The sequence below is a fragment of the Pseudochaenichthys georgianus genome, chromosome 6 (genome assembly GCF_902827115.2).
Source record: "Pseudochaenichthys georgianus chromosome 6, fPseGeo1.2, whole genome shotgun sequence".
NCBI lineage: Eukaryota > Metazoa > Chordata > Actinopteri > Perciformes > Channichthyidae > Pseudochaenichthys > Pseudochaenichthys georgianus.
Window position 1 is genome coordinate 31,166,173 of NC_047508.1, and position 18,965 is coordinate 31,185,137.

Genomic DNA, 18,965 nt, shown 5'->3' on the forward strand with positions numbered 1-18,965 from the left:
GTAAAGGGCTCTCAGTGTTTAGATAGTTAACTTTAGTCTAGTTATCTCAGTGGGTCTCAAACGGTTTGTTTTAAAAGGGTGTGTGATTTAAAAAATATCTAGAAACGTCATATATGTAGGCATGATACCGGACACATGATTCGGCGTATTTTAATATTCATAGTAGGCTTAACAGCAATAGAATATTCTGGTATTTGATAGCCTATGTTATGTATGATAGGTATTTTGCAAAAGACACACGATATATAATATATACACACACACACATAAAAAAACACTAATGGTCTATATATGATAGAGAAGCATATTGTGTAGGCCTATACTCAGCTATTTTAATAAGTTGAAAAATGAAGAAACAATAATACATTATACATAGACAGAAGTTATATATCAGTAAAAATGAATATCTATGTCATAAAAAATGAAAATGTACTTCTACATCTATATAAAAAAATGTAAATGTTCAAGTTAAACACAAGAACATTACACCACCCCGCCCAAACCATATTTACACAAAGTTGCTCATGACACCCGAATGCCCCGTGCATGCGGCTCCTCCAAAGCATGACTGAGAACCTCTTTCTCATATCTTTGTCTTTGGGAAACCATCAAAATAAAAACGGGAGATTTGAGAGTCAACACAAAAACATTTTAAGAAGGAGGTCAAGCTTATTTTCTTCCTTCTTCTTCCTAGATAGATTAGATTAGATTTTAGATTTAGATTAGGACCCTTTGTGTTTCAGGTGACAAAGACTTCGTCAGGTAATATGCAATGGGAGCCTTCCAATGTCCGTGTAGGCCAACCACCATGAACACAAGAGCCTCAGTAGCAGCATCGGTCTCATTGTTTCCATCACCCATGTCTACAAAAGCAGACATTGACTGGTTATGTGGATTATATTGCACATGTTTTCTGATGGCCATGTCATCCAACATGAGTGAAACACATCCATATTTAGCCTGGTCGTCCTGGCATCTTCTCTCCAGCATATCCAGCATCATCTTGTTCAGGCCAGGCTTTCCATCCACCGAACACAGCCACCTGTAAAAAAATTGAGAAGTAGCTATTTAACGTACTTGCAACCGTAATTTCCAAAAATGAAATTGAACAACATTAAGACTACCTTTTTGTTGTAGTCTCTCTGAGGTATTTGTATGCCTTTGGACCATGTAGATGGAGTGTGAGGGCAAGCTCTCTGTGGTCCTTGGAGTACTCATGGCCCTGCTTTGCCTTCAAGTCTATTTGAAGATCTGAAATTGTATGAGAAAAAATTAATAAGTCCCCTTCATATAATAACAAAGGAGTTTAATAAAGAGTGTAAGAGTAAGATGTACATGAATTTCAAAGTGCTAATTTAATTTTACCTGAGTAGAAATTAAGCCTCTTTGAGTTCTTCATTAATGAGGTTCTTTTCCCTCAAATCCCCCAAAAGAGTCCTCACTGTGGTCTCTGCCCTCTTTTCTCTAGCCATGGCATTCTTCCTCTCTCGCTCGAGACTCTCCACTCTTGCTAAAGCTTCATTGAGTCTGGCCTTAAGAGCAGTAGGCGAGACATCGCTATGATCCTAGAAAGAGGGATGAACATGGTTTGAGTGATGTTTCACTTCACACACACACATCACTTTGACACAACTAGAGTATGGCCCACATTATTTCTTATAGTCATCACCTGTCAAAGCCACTGCCAGCATCATGCGTGTGTGTGTCAGGGTTTCCGTTAGCCGGTAATTACCGGTTTTTAGCTGGTAAAATTTATAAAAAACCGGTAAATTCAAAACCTGACGGTCAAAATGTCTGGTAATAATTAGGGAGGCTCCGATCGATCGGCCGCCGGTCATTATCGGCCGATATTCACTCTTAATAGTTTGATCGGTGCTCTCTATAAAGGCCGATCAGGAGAGCTGGATCTGATCGATATGGACATAAACGCGAGTGAAGTATAACCGGACGCGAGAGAGAGATCAGATCAGCTGCTGAGTCTGACCGAGACACGCAGCTCTGCATGATCCCCTGAAGCCCCGCCCTCTGTTTAGCGGGCTGCAGGAGCTGCTTAAGAAACTGACTGCTGTCAGGAGAGAGAGAGAGGGAGAGAGAGGGAGGGAGAGGGAGGGGGGAGGGAGAGGGAGGGGGGAGGGAGAGGGAGGGAGAGGGGAAAAGAGAGGCTCCGTTTCTCCCGTGTTATTATTCAAAGTTGATGTAAACTTCTGAATAATGTACGTTATCTACTACAAGTAGTTTGTTTGAATGTAATAATTATGTTGTTTGTGGAATCATTTATTGAAAAATGTATCTGAATTTGTTTCGATCTGTTACGATTATAAACTGAAGCAATATCAAAATGAGCCCCGTGAACTGAGTTTTAAACATCAGCATATCTGCTCATAGTCCGGTAATTACCTGCTAACGGAAACTCTGCTACACAACTATTATTATTATTATTGAAATATGACCGGTAAGTTTCAAATTTGTCCGGTAAAATAAAATCTGCCCGGACATTTGACCGTCGAGAAAAAATCCTAGCGGAAACCCTGGTGTGTGTGTGCGCGTGTGTGTGAGTGTGCCAGGAATGCATGTTCAACATGTCTTCAATTGTGTGTGTATGTGTTTATTTGTGAGTGTGTTTAATATGAGTGGCAGCAAACAAGAGAGATTTTACTTTGTCTAGGACCATTATGAATGATGTTGAAAATAGAAATACTCACATCATTAGGCTGAGGTTGTGAGTGTGAGTGTGAAGCTTCTGGGTCGTCCTGAGGGGCCACAGACAGGCTCTCTTCAGCTTTTCTGGAAGGAGACGTAGTCCTGCCCTTTTCTGACACACACACACACACACACACACACACACACACACACGTTATTGATAATAGAATATTTACATTTATGAATGCTAATAGCCTTATGATGATACACCTACTCTTTGGAGGTGAACCGGGAAGCTGAAGATGGAGGGAATCACACCATCTCTGAGTCGGACAATCTGTCCTGTCAAACTCGTCCTGCTTAAAATGCTCACTGCAAATCACGGATGACTCGCTTGCAGTGAACCCTTCCCTCCTCAAAGCAACTTCCCACTTCTTTCTCATATCTTTGTCTTTGGGAAACCTTCAAAATAAAAACGGGAGATTTGAGAGTCAACACAAAAACATTTTAAGAAGGAGGTCAAGCTTATTTTCTTCCTTCTTCTTCCTAGATAGATTAGATTAGATTTTACTTTATTCATCCCACAACGGGGAAATTCACTTGTTACAGCAGCGATTTATAAAGTCTCAGTTGGCCATGAACATAATGTTTGCTGGCTACGATTTCGCTGGCGGACATCAATACAGTACAATAATATTCTATTTACAAAATACAACCAATTATAATGTTGAATCTTACTTGTGAAAAGTAATCCCCCGACCCCTGTTCGCAATCGTCCGCCGATTTGCACAGCAATATGCTGCACAGTGCTCTGGCATCTTGAAACCTCTGCTGTCTCTGGGTAGAATGTCTGTAGGATGACCGGTCCAAGATGGCGGCCGTATTTCTTGCGCCCCAGCAGCCAATGCGGCGTCTACTCTTTATATGTCTAGTTTAGATTTAACCACGCCCACTTCCGCATTACGCAAGAACGTAGCTCTACGCGATAGCGTCATAGACTTCTTCTTCGGCAGATAGCGGTCGCGGTAAATCAGGATGAGCAGGATATTGAATAGTTGTTTTTTGTCTTTCCAAAAGATTTGTTGACTGAAAGTAAACGATCCTGTAATCAAAGCCATATCGAAGAGTACTGAGATTGTATTACTGGTGTTTTATCATCTATAAATAGCCTGTGTGTATTCTCAAATGTCGTTTTCAGGACAAACAAAAGACGTTTTAAATATCTTATCAGCTGGTGTAAGTGCAGAATATTGAATAAATACATGTGTGAGTACATATAAGTGTGTGTTTATATGTTTATAAATGAATAAATGTGTGTGTATATATATATATATATATATAAAACAGTATCATTAAATAATGCTGTGTGTGTATAAATGAATGAATACATCTGTGTATATTTATGAATAAATACATGTGTGAATATACATATATAAGTGTGTGTGTATATGAATAAATGTATATAAATATATATATATAATAGTATCATTAAATAATGCTGTCAGATAAATGAAGTACACAGTAATAGTCAAGGTTATATTCAATATTCTGCACCAGCTGATAAGATATTTAAAACGTCTTTTGTTTGTCCTGAAAACGACATTTGAGAATACACACAGGCTATTTATAGATGATAAAACACCAGTAATACAATCTCAGGACTCTTCGATATGGCTTTGATTACAGGATCGTTTACTTTCAGTCAACAAATCCTTTGGAAAGACAAAAAACAACTTCAATATCCTGCTCATCCTGCTTTACCGCGACCGCTATCTGCCGAAGAAGAAGTCTATGACGCTATCGCGTAGAGCTACGTTCTTGCGTAATGCGGAAGTGGGCGTGGTGAAATCTAAATTGGGTTGGAATAACGATAGACGCCCCCCGGACCCCACTAGAGGAGGTGAGGTCCACCCCCCACTTGTACAAATAGCACTTTACCCCTGCTTACACCTATATGTCGTGAGCTGATTATCGCGCCTTCATTGTAACAGTCGCAGGTGCACTGTGTGTGCGTGTGGGGAGTGTTGCAGTAGTAGACAATTCAACTGTCGCGCTGGTGCATTAATGGGAAACCCTAATGTTTGAGCACCCTCTATGAAACGTCAAGCTACCCCACAGCACCCCCTAGAGAAAAACTCTGGTGCCGCCACTGTCTCTACCTACCACAGTCTCCACAGTTTGACCACGTCAGAGCTGGCTCTGTAGTTGCGCCTGCGCACTGCAGGGGGCAACATCACGCGGATCTGTCCCATGGTCTGTCCACCACAGAACAAGACTGCACAGAGGGAACAACATTCGCACATGCGCATCCAGTCGCTCGTATTAAATGGAGGCTGTTTGAAATGTCTGTAACGTTACTGTGACAAGTTATTCAAAACATGCATAATGTTGCATTAACCTAGTTGGTACGACCGATAACAGCGGAGAACATGGGTGAGTTCTCAAGTGAAAATCGTTTTTATGACAGCTATCGTTGGAATAAAAGCGAAATGTGCATCTGCGAGCCAAATAGTAAATGTTGAATCGAAGTTTGCATCCATTGATGCTTTTAACGCTAGAAAACCAAGGGTGTTTAATATAAGAGTAATGCTAAAAGTTAAAGCTTACAGGGTCAAATTCAGGGTTGGAATAAGTACTCAGATCCTTTACTTATGTAAAAGAAGAGGTGGGGAAAGTACTCAGATCTTGTACTTAAGTAAAAGTAGAAGTACCAGAGTGTAGGAATATTCTGTTAGAAGTAAATGTCCTGCAATCAAAATGTTTACTCAAGTAAAAGTACTAAAGTTACTCAAGTAAAAATACTAAAGTATTAGCATCAAAATATACTTAAAGTACAAAAGTAGAATAACTAATTCTGCACAATGTGTATTTCAGAGAATAATGTAAAGTACAGAAGTATTATCAGCTAAGTACTTCAAGTATCAAATGTAAAAGTACATGTTGCAGAATGGACGTTTTCACCGTATTATATTATCATGTATATTATCCTATTTTTATACATATGTGCATTTCAGTATTGTAGTTGGTCAATGTGGAGCAGTTTAAATACTTGACATACTGTGAAGATTAGTAGTACAGTACTGCATTATACCATGTCAGCATATGCTGTGTATGTGTTACTAACATGACAATAAAGCCTCGGATTTAATTGCAGGGGTGTTCTATTACGATGCAGAGGCTTCACATTTGTAGCTAGTTGTACATTATAAACTGGCCTAGAGTGTAAACTGGGACCCTAAACCATTTACTACCTGTGTAAAAAAAGAAAGAAGACAGTCTCTTTTCTTGACAAATCTTTTATCACTTCATTTCACCCAGCTCTAATCCGTGTTTCTCTCTGTTTTCCCCCCAGACTATAGTGTCGATGGTGCTGAGGAAGTGGAGCCTGAGAGATCTTCATCTCCAACTGAAACACAGTCGCCTGTAATGGACCGCAACCCATCACCCCCTCCAAACGCAGGCGATGGAGAGGAGGACGGCGATTTGGATGCCATTGGAGACACTGTTTACAGCAAGCACTGGCTTTTCAGCACCCTGACTCGTCTCATCCATGTAGGTTTGATACTTATAGGCACGACATTTTGACTAAGCACTGCTTTTCTCTGGGGGTTACTGGAGATCAGACAGACTTGCCTTCTATTTAGTTGACCTATTTAACAAAGGCTTCTTCCGAGTCAGTGAGAATGAGAAAAGTATTCCAAGTTATTTTCTATTCATGTGATAGGAGCATCTTTCTGGATAACACATGTCCCTCTTTGCTGTCGCTCTCGGCTGTCCCATAAACCTAACTTTTCTTGTGTCTTGCAGATGGTCACAGAGCATTCGGAGGTTGACTCAGAAGGTCAGATGCAACTCCCTGATGATGATGAGGAAGATCTATGTAGAGTCTGGGATATGGCAATGGATAAGGTAGAGGTCTTCATAGGCTTCAAATGATAATGAAATTAAACAGTATGTGCATCCTGTGGATCATTTCCTATTTTGTAGTTACGCTAGCTGCAAATCTTAACCAACAACATGATACAAATAGATCTACATTCTGTGAATTTAATGATATTTTACCATCAATTATTGGTAACATTTCAATTAAATAATCATTTGAGAATGTGATATGTGGTGCCCTAAAACTTTATTGCAATGTACTGACAGATGTTTCTGTGATTCAGCCTCCTCTTGTTAATATAAATAAGGTGGACAAATAATTGAAACAATGTTCACTGTAATGCAATAGAATTCAGCACAATCATCCTCCAAAGTGACCTAGTAAAGCTATGGTTCATTGCAGCTTGTGTTTAGCTAGGTGTGCCTAATACACTGGAAACCCAGAGTGTATGTTACAGTGAAAGTAAATACCCTTTAATCATGTTTAAATATTTACTAATGACGCTTTATTAACAAATTGTCTGCAGGATGTGGCTGGTTTTCTGCAGGAATTCAAAGCTACAGATATCCTTCTTGGGGTGATAGCCAAATCTCGTTGTCCACGCCTCACAGTGAGTGAATTAGTTTCTTGTTCATACATATTCTGTGCTTGATTATAATCCTATGTAATATATTCATTTGTGCTTTATTCCTGTGCATTCATAATTTCTATATGTTTTATTTTGCTTTTCTAGGAAATTTGCGTGGGAATCCTTGGGAACATTGCTTGTTTCCCTGACACTTGTCTGACTCTAAGTCAAAATGAAGACCTAGGGTGGGTAAAAGTAATTCTCTGTAGTGTTGGAATATAATTTGTCACCCTTTTGTGATTCATTAATGCAACTCCCTTTGTGTTGACAGGGCTGTGCTGTTGCTTCTTCTTGGAGATACAGATCCTCCAACCATTCTGGAAACGAGCAGGTGACCTTTGTGTTTTCTGCAGACATGTGACACAGAAACACCAAGATAGAAGCATTACTATTTTCTGATGATGTTTGCAGATTGTTGCTGACCTGCGTCTCTCAGAAAGATGTCTGTTCCCTGTGGCTTCAGCGAATACGACAGCAGATGTCTGTGCGCTCCAACCTCCTTTTCGTCATGTGCAGTTCCACGAACAGTAAACATGCTTTCACTCATTCCTTTCTAATAAGCTGATGACGTGTTACTGGTTTAGGAAGAAATGAAAATCAATTTGACATATCAAGATGACTTGCATAAAGTTATCTTAAAGGTTCCCTGTTGAGGCTCAAGCATACATGTACACACACTGCTTTCTAAGTGATTAACATTGTATGTAAACTCTACTTTGACTTATCTGTTTACACAAAAACTCCATAGGGTAGTAAGTACACAATAGAACCAACCAATCAATTAAAGTTGATTTATATAGCCTAATATAACACATGTTACATTTGTCTCAGGAGACTTTACAGTTTGTAGAATGAATACGACACCCTCTGTCCTTATACCCTCACATCGGACAAGGAAAAACTTCCAAAGAAACCCCACATTAAATGTGGGGTTTCTTTGGAAGTTCCCAAGTTTCTTGGGGAGAGCAACAGAGGAGAGATCCCTCTCCCAGGACGGACAGACGTGCAATAGATGTCGTATGTAAATTAAAAAGACAATACATTTACAATATAGATAGTCCAGATTATGAAAAATTAATATGAAAAGATTGGATCCAGGTAGTAGATCCAAATGTAGAAGCATTCACACAATGCTTTTCATGTGATGATTAACATTGTATGTGAACTTAACCTTTACACGAAAACTCCACAGGGTACCAGGTAAGTAACAGTAGAACCCTGTGTGTTTTTCAGCTGACCTGCTTGAGAAAGTTGGGGAGCTGGTTGATAAACTGTTTGACCTTGATGAAGAGCTGATGACGAGTTGGATAACAGCTCAACAAAATGAGGAGGAGAAGGAGGGGGATGGTGAGAGACATCTGGAGATGGCATCGTGTCTCCTGGAGGCAGCCAAACAGCTAAGGTAAGAATATGAAAAAGTGTTTTCATGATTATTTTTACCTATAATGTGAGTAGAAATGTTTTCCATAGGAAGCATCCTGAGTTGTGGTTAAAAAAAATATGTTGCCTTAGTTTCCACATATACAATGTACCATTATACATACAGTATAGAGAGATTATTAACTGCAGGTCTGAATAAAACAAACAGTTGTGAATAAATGCTTTCAATTGCTCTTTATTCATATTCATAAATCATAAATAACATTGATGCAATTTACTTGTATATCTGCTGATATTTGTATTATTGCTTCTCCCCCCCCTTTTTTTCTATTTCTTACCGTTTTATGAATACTCATATAGGCAAATTTGACATAAGAACAACAAAAAGCAAGAACCAATGTCAGTAATTTCCAAATCATAAAAAGGACAACATGTGAAGATAAGTAAATCCAGAGAGGGAGAAGAAATAATAAATAACAGTAGGCTTTATCCCAGTTGGATGCTTGGATTGACATCTATATTTATTTGCGTTGTCCATAAAAAAAAAAAACCTATTATTTTTATTATTGGACAATCAAAATAAGTACTTAATGATGTTAAAGACTTGTTTGACGCTCAGTATTCTTTCACAGATCAGAGAGTCCGAATGGCTTGGAGGTTTACCTTCACACTCTCCAACTCCTCACCACCATAGATGAGGGCATTCAGACTTTTGGTAAGAGCGATCAACACAGTTAGTATCTCCGCTCAGCTGGCGGCACATCGTTACAGAAGTGTTCACAATAGTTGTCACCATATAAAACAGGAGCCTGAAGTGACCTCAACAGGCAAGGCGTTGTTTCCTTGTGTCTTCTAGCTGCACCTGATGGACCCGGCAAAGCAGTGTGGGAATTTGTCAGTGACGTTGTGTGTGAGGATCTCTGCCAGCCAAAGGATCTCCCTGTTGTCCTGCAGGAGCAGAAGAGCATCCTGGTTCAGGCCTTCGCTGTGCTCCAGGCTCTGTATAGATGCCAGGAGCAGTGGTGCGACAGAAGTGACATAAGTACGTTCAGTACCAGAGTGAAATCAACTCTGAGAAGTACCATTTTAAATGCCTGTAGCAGCCCTAATGTAGGTTCAGTGTATCATGTCATTTTCTGGTCAGTTTACTTTGGACTTGAGATTTTTTCTATAAATGGTTGCATTTCAGAATTATTTTTAAATTGAAATGGAAGGATATGACAATATCCTGGCCCCATGTAACAATGCTGAGTCCTTATATCAACAGCCTGAGTTTGAATCCGATCATTTTTGTTGTTGCTGCATCCTCCCTATCGCTACACTTTTCAATCCATCAGTCCTGTCCATCAATAAAAGCCAAACACGTGTATATATATATATATATATATAGTGGCTTGAATTTTATTTTCAGTTGTCTTTTTCCTCCAGGTATTTCCCTAATTGGAACCGTTTTGCGGGTGCTTCAGTACCAAAGTGAGGGCAAAGATGACGCTACCAGCAGAGACGCCACAAAAGACGAACAGCTGCAGACCCTAGCAGAGATCACAGCTGAGTTTCTAGCTGACATCTGCATTCAGATTCCCCAGGTAAAAAAAACAAGGGAAATGTTTTGTTTGTTCAGGTTTCTCACTAAGATTCTTTAATGCAAATTTTTATTTGTTGTCCTTTGTAGGACACCGTGGCAGATTTGGTGAAGGAAGGTCATCTTACAGAGAAGACTGCTCTCTCAGCTGCGGGCACTTTGGTTCCCAACTTTAAGACTTCAGTAAGTGATTTATTTCATAAAAGTCTTATCAAATCAAATCAAGTTTTATTTATCTAGCACATTTATAAACGATGTTTGGTCGAGCCAAAGTGCTGTACATATAATAAAAATAGCCTACAGTAGAGACACTTTACAGCAAATACAACAGCACAGATTGTTCAGAATATCAGTATGAGAAAACGACACCCTCTATTCTTAGACCCTCACATCGTAGAAGGAAAAACTTCCAGAGAAAAACCCACAGTTTAAGGGGAAAAAATGGGAGAAACCTCAGGGAGAGCAACAGAGGAGGGATGCCTCTCCCAGGACGGACAGACGTGCAATAGATGCCGTGTGTAAATCGAAGAGATAATACATTTTACAGCATATAGACCGAATGTTAGGAAATGCATGTGTCTGTAATAAGAAGATGAATCCACGAGGATGTCAGCTACAATCCTGAGGAAGCCATCAGGGAAGCAGCATGACGAGACCCAAGGCAGGACCGCAGAGACAGGTTCAGCCACGACCCGAAACGTCCACGACTTAATCCAGAACTCAGGATAGAGGATCCAAGACACAGGACTACAGCAAGAGGATCAGCCTCGACTCCGGATCCCGGCACAGATATAGATACAAAACAAGAAAAAAGATTTGGCTGGGTTAATCGGAACAAGAGAAGACACAGACACAGACAGAGAGGGAAAAGGTCATTGGATAAAAGTTATTATTGATAACCCTCTAGAAAGATCTCATGAACTTCCCCACTCAATCTATCAAGACCCGAGCAGTTCTATTAGAAGTCCAAGGTAAAGGCACAGGCCGGCGCATACCGCTCATGGAATCCCTCACCATATGAACTCTGACCCCTCAAGTGTACAAGTGAAGAGACACCATGTGTCAGCTCCTTTTTAGAATAGTATTTCTTCTCTTCTCAGAGAAACAAGGGTATGAAAAGAACAGCCAGAAACAGAGGAAGAGAGGCACAACGTGACTACGTAAATGCACTCTCCTAAATATTAAACGAGTAAGAGGTGAAGAAACACAAAGCCAGAAATTGAAAAGAAAAGGCACCATCATGCTTCCCCTTAGAATAGGGTGGAAATTATAAAGACCTAAATTATGAAGAGGGGACATGGGATACTAGTGAAGAGGGACAACAGTGAAAAGGCCCAACGTATCCAACGTACTAGCACTCTCCAAAGAGACAGAAAGTCAAAGTATACGCCGAGAGGCACAACGTGACTACGTAAATGCACTCTCCCGTTTAAATTAGTTCAAGGGAAAGGGGGTGAACAACTAAACTAATCAAAATAAGGAAGTAGAGAGGCCTAAATGCCCTCTCCTAGATTCAGTTAAAGGAAAGAACTGGGGAACAAACAAGTACAAGAGGAAAGGCCCAACGAGTCAACGTCAACACACTCTCCTAGAATAGTTCAAGGTAAACGGGGTAGGAAGAATATAGTAAGAAACAGAGCTGAGAAGGCATCCAAGAACGCTTTCCCTCTAGTCCAGGGTGAAAATGTAGGATAAGAAACAGAGATAGAGAGCACAACAACCTATCTCTTCGTCAGATGCACTCCCCCGCCTGGATAAGCGACTCTGTGCCCCATCCCCCTCTACCGGACCTTAGATCCGCAGAGGGAGAGGGGAGGGACCAAGCCCAAGGGGGGGTTTAAGGTTTTAAAAGAAAACCCAGCAGAGATCCAAAAATGGATGAAGAAGTAATTACAAAACGGTTTATAAAACCAAGAGGTTATTCCTCATATTTCTAAAATGTTCTAATCTAATTCAGGGTTATACCAACTCAGCTCCAAGCAACCAGACGTAGCAACCAGTCAGTACAGTCAGAACCCTCTCTAAGGTCTCCCCGCCCCCAACCTACTAATCATAAAAAACTATAGGTTACTTACGTAACCCCAGTCTCAGAGTAACATGAAGTGAGATGTCTCACTATGGGATGCGCCTCATCGCGGAGCAAACAGAAGCATCAATCTCATTACGCCAATCCTGATTGGCCGGTGATTCTTGACGTCAACGTCAGGGGAAATCACCCCCTATAAGTAGCCTGCGCCACGACGCATGCGTCATTAAAAATAAGCACCTCTTCTCGCTTCACCATAGCAAGGAGGGCCGTCTGGTGAGACATCTCACTTCATGTTACTCTGAGGACTGGGGTTACGTAAGTAACCTATAGTTCTCATTCATAACACTCCGTTCGATGTCTCACTATGGGATATTGTAGCTCCCGTATTGCCAGACGAGCTTATCTCGAAGATCACCGATCAACCAGAATTTAACAGGTGGAATCCCGACTCAACAAGGTGCCCAGCATTGCTCGGGCCACGCTTGGAGCGGAGACGTCCAGCCTGTAAAAGCGGACAAAAGTGAGTGGCGAAGACCAGCTTGTCGCCGCACAGATATCCTGGATGGAAACACCCTTGAACAAAGCCCAGGATGTAGCCAGGCCCCGAGTCGAGTGAGCCCGCAGACCCAAAGGTGCTTGCAGATTCTGACTCGTATAGGCCAAAGCAATCGCCTCCACGATCCAGTGGGATAGTCGTTGCTTAGTAACAGGCTTACCCTTGTGAGGTTTAGCCCAGGACACGAAGAGTTGGTCATTAAGACGAAGCTCTTTTGATCTGTCCATATATGTGTGCAAAGCCCGGACTGGACACAACAGATCCTGCTGCTGCTCCCCGGAGGAAACCAGCTGCGGAGGAAATGCCTCAATGTCAATCGGGGTACACGAACCAACCACCTTTGGTGTAAAGGCAGGGTTGGGTTTCAACAACACTCTCGTTTGTCCTGGGGCGAACTGAGTGCATGAGGGATGTACAGACAGTGCATGGATATCGCTGACCCGCTTGGCGGATGCCAGGGCCAGTAACAGCACTGTCTTGAGTGACAGATGTTTCATGTCAGCTCCCTCCAGGGGTTCAAATGGGGTCATTTTGAGCCCATTTAAAACCACTGCCAGGTCCCATAAGGGCACCAGCGACCTGGAGACAGGGAGGAGCCTGCGAGTTCCCTTCATAAAACGGCAAACCAAAGGATGTTGGCTAGCCGTCTTACCCTCAAAGCCCACATGGCATGCAGCAATAGCAGCCAGGTACACCTTGATCGTGGAGAAAGCTCTGTGTTTATCGATCAAGTCCTGTAGGAATGATAAAATCACCCCGACAGGACATTGAAAAGAGATGTGCCCTTCTTGAAGGCACCACTCCTCAAACACCCTCCACTTACAGTCGTAAAGAGACCTGGTGGAGGAAGCTCTCGCACTCTGAATAGTGTTTATCACCTTCTGAGGGAGTCCCACTGTATTCAGATCGTACCACTCACGGGTCAGGCCCATAGTGCCCCGTGCTCTGGGCGTGAGTGAAGGATCGCCCCCCCCGCCTGAGACAATCTGTCCCTGCGTGGCGGGGGCTGCCATGGCTGCCCGCACAACAGCTGATATATCTCCGCCAGCCCGTATATTGCGGGCTAGGGTGGAAACATCAGAGTACGTTGCTCTTTCACTCTGGCCGGAGTTAAGGGGAACAGAACCAGGGGTGGGAACGTGTACAGAGGACCCGGAGGTCAATCGTGTACGAGTGCGTCCCCGCCTAACGGTGCGTTTAAATCGTGCATTAAAGAGAACAGCTGTCATTGAGCATTTTCTCCCCTTGCGAACAGATTTAACGCGGCTCCGCCGTAACGCACCCACAGCGGACTCTCGATCCTTGGATGAGGAGTCCAGTCTGCATAGAGTGGTGCACCTTTTGACAGTAATTCTGTCCCGAGGTGCATAACTCCCGGTACTTGCGTCGTTCTCAGAGAGAGGAGACGTCTGCCGCTCCAAGGGATCAGTTTGTGTGCCAGTGTGTGTGACTGGAGACAACGCAAACTCCCCTGGCGGTTCATACACGATATCGTGTTGTCTGTCCTCACGGGGACATGAAGTCCTCTGAGAGAAGGCAGGAATCATTTTTGGGTGGGGAACACCGCTAAAAGCTCCGGGTAATTTACGCGTGCCCGCTGGAAGTCTCTGTTCTAGAGACCTCTCACCGGGCGACCTTCGTAAGTCCCCTGTCAGCCCGTCTGACCTGCGTCCGTGGTGACCACCTTCCGTGAAAGGACTGCACCCGTAGGCGCGTCCCGCACTGGAAAAGTCGGGTGTAGTGCCACTACGCATTTCATAATCACCAAAACTCTCCGTAAGCCGTGGCGTTCGGGGTTTAGTTTTATTATGAGGCCCATGTTGAGTGGGTGCTTTACGAGGACATTCTCCTCCGTAATCTGACTCCGCTCGGTGGGCTTTATAGATAAAACCCTTCTTTCTGGGAGAGAGAGAACTCTTCTCTCCAGAATGTGGGTTGACTCTCACTGGGTTTGTGAAAACAGATAAATTATAACTGTTTTGAGAAGCCCAGGCAGACATCGTGAGTATCTCCTGCTGTATGCTCCTTAGAGCCAGCTGGGATGTCACTCTTATGGCTCCGACCGGCACTGCGCATGTGTGTGCCGGTGGTGCCCTCACGGCTCCAGTCGGCACTGCGCCTGCGCGTGCCGGTGGTGCCCTTAAAGCCCTGGCCGGCACTGCGCATGTGGGTGGCGGTGGCTTCACGGACCCGTCAATAATCCGTCCTTTGAGAGATGCCGTAGCTGCTCTTGAAAGGGGAAGGATTGACGGGCCGTTCTTTACAGCTCTAGCCAGCACTGCGTACGCACGTGGCGGTAGTGCCCTTAAAGCCCCAACCGGCACTGCGCATGCGCGTGGCGGTGGTGCCTTCACAGACCCGTTTATTATCCGCCTTTTGAGAGAGGCCGTAGCTGCTCTCAGAAGGGGATTTATGGTTAACGGACTGTTTATTGTCTTTCTTTTCATTTTTTTGGGCTGCGCCCTTGGCCAGAGCCTGGATGCGTCAGCGGAAAATGGTTTATTCAGACAATAACGATGTGACACGTGTCTTGTGCGGACTTGAGGATGGCGTTGAGGCATCTCTCGAGGCGGCGGGGACACATTTAGAGCCGGGGAAGGAACTTCCAGCTCCGTCACGGAGGGGAGAAGGAGGGGCTGTCAGGCCGCTCGCTTCTTCTTCCTCGCCTGCTGGCCGAAATTCTGGGTCGGCTGTGCCTGGGCTACAGCCGGAGCCGGAGATTTTCTAGACCAACTCGCCCTCGTCTCCTGCCTGGGCTGGGGACTCGGGGCGGGCTGCGCCCTCTGCTGTCCTGGTACTTTGAACCCAACAGAGCGCGGTGCAGCGTGGGCGAAGGGCCGCCGTTGCAAAGGCCGCGGCTGGACCCTTCGAGGGAGACAAAGGTGGAGAGCCTCGTCTTCCTTCTTTTTCGACTCGCACTTCCTTTGCATGGAAGCGAGAGCGGAGCCGAAAATCCCCTCGGGAACGATGGGCATGTCAAGCACATCTTCCTTTTCCCGGTCTGGGAGGTTGGTGAGGTTGAGCCATCTAGCTCTTTCCTGCACCACCATGATCCCCATTACCTTGCCCGTGGCCTGGACGGCGCAGCGTTGGACACGGAGACAAATGTCTGTGACCGCGGCTATCTCGTCCAGAGTGGCCGGTCCAGGATTGCTCGACATATCCTCACAGAGCTCCGCTTGGTATGCGGTTAGCATCGAGGAAACGTTCAGAGCCCTGGCGGACAATGCTGCGGCTCTGTAGGCCCGTTCCGTCATGGTAGACTGGAATCGGTCCGTTTTTGCTGGCAGCGTGGGGTTCCTGCTTGGCGGCTGGCCCATCCTCGGTAGGAGGTGGGCTGCCACCAGCGGTTCTATAGGTGGTATGCGGAGCAGGCCAAACCTCTCCATACCGTCACAGTCAAGGGAGTGGGCACCCTGGATTGGGGCCTTGTTGCTAAAGGGCCGGTCTCTCCACGAGACCGACACCTCATCCAACATCTCCGGGAAGACCGGGAGGAGTTGCCTCTTTGCCCTCATTGTTTGGGAAAAAAGTTTTCCCTCGTAACGGGACCTGGAGGTCTCCTTGGCCACTTCGGGCCATGGGATGTCTAGTTTGGCCGCAGCGCGCTGACACACGGCTTGTAGGTCCATACTGAGACAGGGCGAAGCTGGTGTGCTGTCGCCCGGGGGAGCAGCCATCGCTCAGCCTGAGTCGATGACATGAAGATGTCGCCTGCTCATCCGAGTCAGACAGGAGGAACTCAGAGGTGTACTCTTCGTCCTCTATGCAGTCTAACTCCAGGACATCTTCCGCGGGTGAAACCGTGGTGAGGTCCAGTCGGGAGCCCCAGCTTGGTATAGCGTGGGGCCCCGTTCCCGCGTTTCTTGCCGCCACCGGATCTCGGCCTGATATGGCGCGGGATTCCGGTTCTGCGGGTGCCGCTGTCGGTGAGCCCCAGACCGCAGTGAGGGGCTCCATCTCTGCGGCAGACGTCCCCGTGTCTTGATTGCCGGTCGGCGGATCAGTGGACATGAGGGGATCCCGTCCCGACAGGCTAGCTTGTTGCGCTAACCTTCGGTGGAGGCTCTTCACGGTGAGGTGGGCACAATGTCCGCACGAGCCGGGGTTGTCGATGGCCTCCTGGGCGTGTTCCAGCCCGAGGCAGGACGAACAGATCTGGTGTGAGTCTGTGCCTGACACTTTCAACCCGCAACCGCAGCGCCGAGCCTCCGAGTTCCTGACTCCTCTGGTGTGAGGGGGAGAGGCATCCATCTCGTTCGCCGTGAGGCGTGGAGAGGGTCCGCTCATGACAGGTACGTTCGAGAAAAAAATGTTTACCGATCTGTCTTTAATCCGGGGGAAAAAAGGACAGCGTGGGTCTTTTTCTCTCAAGGATATTACCTGGTATGGTAATATTCCTGTAATCCTTTTCTCCTCCGTGGAAGAGAGAAGAAAAAAGTGTCCTCGCTACCGTGGTGTCGGTAGTGAGGGAAAAAAACACAAGTTAGCAACTGGTGTGTTGCTAACTTGAAGTCAAAACCTTACCTTACTCCAGAGGAAGAACGGCGAGGTTGACTATAATACTCTTCTGTGAGAGAATCGGGTAGCCGGCTAACGCCCGTCGACCGAAAATTAGCTTTGGGTTCAGTCTGTGGACTGTTAAGCTACCCCGGCTACCGTTCGAGATGTGCTCTGAAGCGAGAAGAGGTGTTTGAATGACGCATGGCTACTTATAGAGGGTGATTTCCCCTGACGTTGACGTCAAGAATCACCGGCCAATCCGGATTGGCGTAATGAGATTGATGCTTCTGTTTGCTCCGCGATGAGGCGCATCCCATAGTGAGACATCGAACGGAGTGTTATGAATGAGAACTGAAACCCCATAAAACCCCAATAATATTAATAACATGAAATTAGTAGAAATTAGTTTGGAGCAACTTAAATCATCCTGTATGCTTTTTACTTTTAGATTAAAAGTTTCCACATAACAGTTTAAACTTCTCATCTAATGTCGAAGTATGCATTTTCTCCTAATGTTATTAATGTTGAACGTTTAGTATGAAAAAGTCAATAGCCAGGGAAGGGTATATTTTAGCAAATAATTAATTTGATTAAAAAATTATTGTTCAAGGTACAAATATGAGATACTTTGTTACAGCTTCTTACATTTTGCAGGTTTTTTCTTTTTTTACATATCTATAAACTTAGAGTTGAAATAAATATACTATTATAATTTGTCATGCAAGTTTAAAACAATTGTAAATGTATATTGTTTATATATAATTTAGAATCAGTAATATTTTTGTATATCAATTTGACACTGCTTAATTTTGTATTGTATAATCATTCTCATGTTAGATTTTTGTATTATTGTTTTATACATTCAAAATAAATCAAATCAAATCAAAATATTACAAATAGATGTATTGGTTCAAATAAATTACACCTTGACTTTTCTGTTATGGCCTAATTCTGTGCAAACAGTTTTAGGGCTTATTTTAGGTTTAGACGTGTGATGGACTGCCGCTATACGCCTCCAGCTCCAGTGGAAAATAAACATTTAGTTTCCACCCCACCCTTCTTCCTCTTGTGCAGTTTCAGCACCTGCAGGCCATGCTGTCTCAGGTTGATCCCCAAATGGCAGACGTGGTGAGGAAACAGTTTCCTGTCTGAGGCCGATCAGTGTTCAGCACTCGTCCAGACTCATCGCTGCTTTTTATAGACGCCTCTATTTCCAACAAAAGGTCGTGCTATTTGGATTTCCACTGGAAAGACTAAACAAGGATGTCACACAGGGTCAGAGACATCATGAGTGGACAGTGTTTCAGACAGTGTCTTTTCTCTTTTGTGCAAAATTCAATTGTGTTTCTGTTTCTGTTCATTGAATGCTATTTTTGTATGAAATAATTGACAGTCTTTTAATAAAAGATCTTTCTTTTTGCATAGACATTTTTACTGAATTATTATCATGATCTTGGCAATCGGGAGAGTCCCTCACCGACAAAAGGCAATAAAAAAAATAATAAAGTTAAATAAATTCAAATTAGAAACTTAGGTGAGAGATTTAGTCGGAAATCAAATGAATCAATCAATTTTTTTGGCCTCATCTTTAAAAATTAAGTCGTGTGCCTATACTTTGCAATGTTCTGAGCATAAACCCAGATACAATCTCCACCATTGCATTGACCCAATCTTTCCAATCGAGAATTTAATCTGTTTTCTAAATAATAAATATGAATAAATCTGGAGGATGTAATCATACAGACTGAAAATACTCATTTTGAT

General features: G+C 43.8%; 1 protein-coding gene across 2 annotated transcripts; it reads left to right on the forward strand.

The window, feature by feature from the left end:
* Window positions 1-4,439: 4,439 nt before the first annotated feature.
* Window positions 4,440-18,621, forward strand: saal1 (serum amyloid A-like 1). 2 transcript variants are annotated; one of them, XM_034084655.2, is made up of 13 exons: window positions 4,440-4,540; window positions 5,993-6,192; window positions 6,448-6,549; window positions 7,050-7,133; window positions 7,257-7,336; window positions 7,423-7,482; window positions 7,563-7,678; window positions 8,385-8,553; window positions 9,164-9,246; window positions 9,388-9,573; window positions 9,960-10,117; window positions 10,204-10,296; window positions 18,276-18,621. In XM_034084655.2, the coding sequence occupies exons 2-13, from the start codon at window positions 6,067-6,069 to the stop codon at window positions 18,351-18,353; spliced, it is 1,335 nt and encodes a 444-aa protein (XP_033940546.1). In that variant the 5' UTR covers window positions 4,440-4,540; window positions 5,993-6,066; the 3' UTR covers window positions 18,354-18,621. The 2 variants fall into 2 exon arrangements, with proteins under 2 accessions (XP_033940546.1, XP_033940547.1); XM_034084656.2 differs by lacking the exon at window positions 4,440-4,540 and adding an exon at window positions 4,889-5,073.
* Window positions 18,622-18,965: the final 344 nt, after the last annotated feature.

Coding starts and splice junctions, on each gene's coding strand:
- saal1 (XM_034084656.2), top strand. Junction 6,550..7,049: donor GGGATATGGCAATGGATAAG/GTAGAGGTCTTC, acceptor AATTGTCTGCAG/GATGTGGCTGGTTTTCTGCA. Junction 10,118..10,203: donor TCTGCATTCAGATTCCCCAG/GTAAAAAAAACA, acceptor TGTCCTTTGTAG/GACACCGTGGCAGATTTGGT.